General features: G+C 41.5%; 1 protein-coding gene across 1 annotated transcript; it reads left to right on the top strand.

Moving 5' to 3' along the window:
- Positions 1-419: 419 nt before the first annotated feature.
- On the top strand, positions 420-3,562 carry nppa (natriuretic peptide A). Its single transcript, XM_085145166.1, has 3 exons — positions 420-631; positions 2,389-2,695; positions 3,269-3,562. The coding sequence occupies exons 1-3, from the start codon at positions 521-523 to the stop codon at positions 3,271-3,273; spliced, it is 423 nt and encodes a 140-aa protein (XP_085001292.1). The 5' UTR covers positions 420-520; the 3' UTR covers positions 3,274-3,562.
- Positions 3,563-6,773: the final 3,211 nt, after the last annotated feature.

The raw sequence follows: 6,773 nt of genomic DNA, 5'->3' as shown, positions 1-6,773 counted from the left end.
TTCCTTTGACTATAACATTGTTTCCTTCCTGTCCTAATCTAAACCATGGAACCACGAGCAGCAGTTTTAACCTACTATGGTACGTTTCATTCTTAGGAGTGTAGACAGTGTTAAGTATTTGCATAGTGAAACTGCATTCTTCCCAATACACAGCTCAGAGATCCAAGATGGCTCCTTAGGTCATGCCACTGCTGACTGGTAGGCATGATGATACACAGACACATATACTGTATACATAGACACATGCACAAACACAAACACAAACACACACACACACACACACACACACACACACACACACACACACGTCACTTACCACCAAACGCCACTTAAAGAGACATCTGACCAGCGGCCTTATCATTTAGAGGTGTCAGAATGCACTTGGGGCCGTCTACAAAATTATGGCACTGCCTGTCTGGCGCATGGTAAGTGTATGTAGATGGTTGTGTATGTGAGCCAGTCTGTATATAAAAGCTTGCAGTGCATGCTATAGTATCAGTATTAGCAGAAGAAACATAACATGAGAACTGAGGTTCTGTGGGGTGTATTGGCCCTGCTGTGTCAGCAAACACTGGTTAGCAGCCACATACTGGGGAGGCCCTCATCTGCTAATGACCTGGCTCAGCTCAAGGTAAGAAACCACGTCACACCTGTAATCAACACACCATTTGTGAAAACATTACACTGTGAAGGGTCAGGTACTTTGATATTCAAACAGAGAGAGGGTCAAAGATGAGAAAATAGTTGCATGAATAACATATTTCCTGTTGTTAGAACATTTAAAAATCATTCAAAGGCAGTTTCACTGGTATCAGTGTCTTCAATTATAGAATGCTTGTAGGAATGCTACAAGCATTTTATAATTGCACAAATGCATCCAGTCCAGTATAACTGATTTATGTTTTACTTGACAAAGTAAAGAGTTTAAATCAGATCATGTGTTGACATGCTTTTCTATGGATTTGTGAATATTGAGAGGGCATAACAAGATAAAATGTTGACTGTTGTGATGACACCAAGAGGACACAACAACAGATCAGGCGATTACAAACAAAGCAACACAATGTCGAAAAGTAGCTATCATTAGAGTGTGACCTCAAATTGATCTGATCTCAAAGATATACCAGCTTTACTTTGTTCTCCTAATTTTCACTTGTAATTTTAACTTCATCAAAACCTTCATCTTCATTCTTCCTTCATCTTATAATTAGCTGAGGTGAACTAGAAATTAGAGCTCTCTGCTTCCAGAATAACAAGCTGCGGTTTAGCTGTGGCTGAAGTAGACAGTTATTAAGGAGTTTGCTGTGACTCTGACACAGCACTGACAACACATGAACAAAACCTTCACCTTTATTCCTGATATGCTGTTAATATTTGCATACCTATTAAATTAGGCAATAAAAACATCCACCATGGTTTTGAAAGTATGCAGCCTTTGGTTCATAGTGTGATCAGCTGATGAACTGGGTCTTTCCTGGCTACCTTGGTGGCCCCACACAACTCGTCACTGCTGTGTGTTTTTCAATTTAATCGGCACCTGAGGCACTGAGTGTGAGCATTGTTGACCAGCTGTCGGGTGCTCATGTCACAACTGTCAATTTTAAAAGCACTCTATTTTTCATACAGTTATACTCATCCTTTATATCTCAAACACTCGCTTGCACCATAAGGTCTGTATTTAAAAGCTTGCAGTGTACACTATAGTATCAGTATTAGCAGAAGAAACATAACATAGGAACTGAGATTCTGTGAGGCGTAATAATCTCTCACACTGGAGTGTGAGAGTCAGCTGGGTTAACTGTTGCTTCCTGTTTACTTAGCTGAGGCAGCTTTTACTCCTCATTTTCTGACAGACAGACCCCCACTGTCAATAAATTCCTCACACTACAGTTACACGCCAAAGTTTATAGCTAAACCAACTGATTTGAGATGCTGGAGGTCAGGGTTCAGCAACTTCATCTCATTGTAAAAGTCCACTATTGTCCTTTAAACAAGGGTTGACAAACAATTCTCATCACCTGGGACCTTTCTTTTGGCTCACGCTGGGATGGCTGGCCTCTTGTGGGGTTGGTTACCCATTGGTTCTCTGGGGCCCTTGTCCTTTGGCAGTGGGGGCTCCATGTGGAGCCTCCCTCCTCCTTCACGTAGTTGTCATCGAGATGTGTGGCCTCAGGTCTTCACTATTCTTGGGGGTCCGTGGACAGCCTGGGTCTCATGGTCTAATGGACCTGACTCTGGCTCCCAGGGGAGTGTTGTTGCAGCCTGTCACCCTCATTATGTATACACACCCACACACACACACACACACACACACACACACACATACACACACACACACACTTGCACGTCCCACCTCATTTATTAGATGCTTTATGATTTCTACAACAGTCTTTGCTGGAACGCTTTGAGGAGACATTGGATGAAGTGGTCCAGAAAGAAGACTTGGAAGCTTATTATGAAGACATGAACCAAGAGCCCAAAAGCAGCCAGGCCAGCCAAGGATGGGACCAAGAGGGGAACCAAGAACCTCTGATATCTGAAAAAGCCCAACCACTAACTGAGGGCAAGACTGTGAATCAGAGGAGCCGCCTCCAGGACCTGCTGATGGCCACCAGGAAACGCACCTCTGGCTGTTTTGGAGCCAGGATCGATCGAATAGGAAATGCCAGTGGCTTGGGATGCAATAGTGGAAGAGGTAGGACTGCAGTCGGAGAAGCAAAACACAAATTTCAATTAAATTCGTTAAATAAATATAGAGCATTAGAACATGTCAACCCTTAGAAATGTGCATGCAGTGGGATTTTGACTAAATGTGCAATCACATATTCTACAAGTTCTTAACTTGACAACATGACAATTGTGTTGATGTGTTTTCTCACTTGTTATTATTTCGGGCTGCTGCCTTTCGGGGTTGGCACAGCATTGAGCCTTCATCTGCCTCCATCACACCAACTTCCTCTGCACATGTCCAAACTATCTCAGCTTTGCCTTAAACATTGACCTTCTTCACACTATTCATTGTAAAAATGTTTTGGACCGTCCACTTTTGTTCATACAATAAAGTACGCCAAGTAATAATTTGCAGAACACATTTATGTTGATTGACACTTAGTTTTATTTATTTTTTAAATGAAATATAAATACTCAAAGTTTAAGTAGAAGTTGGAAATAAATGCATTTGAAGGATGATGATGGTAGCAGGATTGCAACATGACCAGTTAAATAACAGTACTGTCTTCTTTTTGTGCTTGTGTCATTGTCCTCTTAGGATAGTCCAGCCTTTTCCCGGGGCGCATGACGGATTCTGCTGTTGGAACTGAAATTATATCAGAGAAATATAGAGTTTGGAAAAGTATGGTTTTGTATTAGTTGCATTTCAACTTTGTGTATCTATTTTGCATGTTTCTGTGTCAGACATGAGAAACTGGCTGTTTTTCAAGTAGGTAATTAATTATATAAGTCCATTGTAGATGAGCAACGTAAACACTTTAATGGAAAAGAGTTAAACAACTACTGTAACTGCATGTGGGGGTCTAACAAAAATAAACATATTTTTTACTTACATGAAGGATTCTCTCTATTTTATAGACAGAATAAAAAGTAAAATTTAAATAATATTTGAGATTTTGCTACAATAAAGGAGAGTGTGCACATTGAGGAGCGGAGTGACTGATGCTGCTATAAAAGAATACCGCTCTCACAACAACAAAGTGGTAAAGTATGTGAAACATTTTACTGCATATATGACACACTGCAGGAGGACAGTGGTTGTCCACACTGAGGTTTATAATAAAAAGGGAAATAGTTGTTCCATGTTACTGTTGGCTTCCATCACCATGACATACTTAAGATTCGAAAAAACGTTTTACAATTTTTCTGATAATTTGCTAATTGTGAAATAGGCTGATAGTTACCAATAGAGCTGTCAACAAGGTTAGGTTTCTTTAGGAGTTACCTTAGCAAAGCCAAATAAATGACTCAAGGCACCGAACGGAAGCAGTTTGAGGACATCACATTATTTATGTGATTTAAGTGATTGATAAATGTGTTACAATCATCATCAGAAAGTAACAAAGCGTGCTGAGATGGAGGAGAAACAATACAGTTGATAGTATCCAATGATAAACGGAAATTATTCTTATAGCAAGATTACTGACATAAGAGGATCGAGCGAGTAAGAGTGAATGAGCTCTTTGAAGTGTTCAGAGTAGACAACCAAACCTCGGGACTTCCGCAGTCATCCTGCTTTTCGATGGAAATATTGAAGGCCGCAAGTTTTATTAATTAACCAGGGTGAGTGGAAATTGACAGAGGAAGGGCCATATTGTAAGGAGTGACCTGATTGAGAATGGCAAGAAAGTGTTTATTAAAATAAACACTTTGATCATTATCAACCTTAAAAGAGCTGTGAAAGCTCAAACGGATCACCGGGCATAAAAATGTATTTTTTAAAGCTTACAGCTGTTCCACTTCCTTTGGCAAAGATGTGAGGAGCACAAATGAACTGGAACTCTAGAATACAGTTTTAAAAAATACCACACTTTATTATCCCGCTGCCAGGCCAAAAAGATTAACATTAAATCCAGATTCTCATTATAGAACAAGTCCTTTAAAATATAAGACTACAAATTGAGTGGCTATTTATTACAAGGTTTTTTTGGTGGAGTAAGCTACACACAAAATCAGGGTTCCTGCTGTGTTGGGCCCTAGCTTTCCACGCTTTTTAGATGGCAGCCCAGGTGGTAAACACAAGGCAGCATGGACTAGTCCAGCCTCAACCAGTCTCAGGTGAATCTGCCTGGCATCAACCCAACATGAGCGCAGGAGCAGAGCTTCCACAGAAGCAGCACAAGGAAATTAGCTCTTTCCTCCTGTGGGGTATCCCAAGCAAAGACAGGCTGACCATCAAAAGTGGAAGTTTGCCCGGGGCCATCCTCAAGCTGTGCTGGAAAGAACCCTGTTTGCTTTACTCTGGAAATTATACACAAGAGATTTGAAGGCTAGCAGGCAGATGATGCCAGACAAAAATGTAGTTAAAATATGGGCATAACGTGTAAAATAAACAAGAGGCAGAGGCACCAGAATCAGCAAAAAATGATTCAAAGAGTATATATGATAGACGTAATCTTGTGCATGGTTTCACAGTGAATGGGGTTTGAGATGAGGACAAACAGTATGTATTTTCCATCTGGAAACATCTGCATGTAACATTATGAGACAAGAAATTAAGTCACTTGGGGACATTACACCCCAGTTTTATTTATATCATACCAAATCATTAATCACAAGTCCTGAAGGTGCTTTAAATTATATTGAATAACTTAGTCTTGTATAGTGCCTAAAAAAAAGGGTTGACTCATCAAAGTCGCCCCCTTTGGCAGATATAACAGCTGAACACAGTCGTGGCTTCTTTCTACAATAGAAATTGAATATTCTCCCATATCTGTAGCAGAAGTTCCCATAAATGTGGGCCTTGTAGGTTGCTTTGCTTTCACTCTTCTGTCCAGTTCATCCCAAACCAGCTCGATGGGGTTTAAGTCAGGAGACTGTGATGGACACTCCATGTTTTCAAGCTCACCACCTTGTTCTTTGTTCCTGAGGTAGTTCTGGCACAGCTTGGATTTAGGTTTTGGGTCTTTATCTTGCTGTAGGATGAAGCCCTGACCAACTAAGCTCATACCAGAGGGTCCTGCATGGTGCTGCACAATGCTGTGGTTTTGGTTCAGGGTGCCTCTCATTCTGTACGAGTCACCGGCAAACAGCCCCAGACCATCACACTTCCTCCTCCATGTTTGACAGTCGATGCCACACACTGTGGAACCATCCTTTACCTACTCGACCGCAAAGATCCTGTGTGATGATCCCAAGATTTCAAATGTTGATTGATCAGCCCATAATACCTTCTTCCAGTCTTCAGTAGTCCAATGGTGGTGTTTCACGGCCCAGCCAAGCCTCTTTGTCTTATTCTGACGTCTGACTTTCTTGCTGCAACTCGTCCTGTCAAACCTGCAGCTTAAAGTCTTCTCTTCACAGTTGAAACTGAGACTTTCTTACTATGACTACAATTAGCTGTGCTTGAAGCTGTTGTCCTGTCACACAGCTGTTAACTTGGCCTCTGATTGAGTCGTGTCTTTGGATCTGCAGACCTCTTCCTGTCAGTTTGTTTCTGAGCCTTTGGATGCTGAAGGAAACTGTACTCACTGACACCTTGACTTTCTTTGCAGTTTCTCTGTAGGACAGACCGACATTTATAAGTGTTATGATGGTCTGTCTCTCTTCCATTGTTAATCACCTTTTTCTCACCATTTGTGTACCAACACACTACTTTCTGCAGTACAACACTGTTCAAAAATTGCAATAAATAACTGGAAAATCTGGGGTGTTCTAAAACTTTTGACCGGTAGTGTATATAAATAAAAAGGCTAGAGGTTAAAAGCTTTCTGGCTAGAGGTGAGTTTTGAGAAGATTTTTAAAAGAGTCCAGTGATGGGGCATTGGGAGAGTTTGCCTGCACAGGCTAATGGAAACCACGAAGAAGCCGCTAGAAAACCTGCAACCACCAAGTACCTGCAGAGGGTCAGGCAAGTCCTGAGGAGTCAGCTAAATGGTAAGGACAAGATCTGGGCTATCAACACCTACGCCCTGTCCGTGATCAGGTACCCTGCTGGGATAATAAGCTGGCCAAAGGAGGAGATAGAAGCCACTGACACCAAGACAAGGAAGCTCCTGACCATGCATGGAGGGTTTCACCCCAAGTCCAGCACCCTGAGGCTG

This window comes from Neolamprologus multifasciatus, chromosome 20 (genome assembly GCF_963576455.1).
Source record: "Neolamprologus multifasciatus chromosome 20, fNeoMul1.2, whole genome shotgun sequence".
Taxonomy (NCBI): Eukaryota; Metazoa; Chordata; class Actinopteri; order Cichliformes; family Cichlidae; genus Neolamprologus; species Neolamprologus multifasciatus.
The sequence above is the reverse complement of the archived record's forward strand: the minus strand, read 5'-3'. Positions and strand labels throughout refer to the sequence as shown.

Coding starts and splice junctions, on each gene's coding strand:
- nppa (XM_085145166.1), top strand. CDS start 521: ATGAGAACTGAGGTTCTGTGGGGTGTATTGGCCCTGCTGTGTCAGCAA. Junction 632..2,388: donor ATGACCTGGCTCAGCTCAAG/GTAAGAAACCAC, acceptor TTTCTACAACAG/TCTTTGCTGGAACGCTTTGA.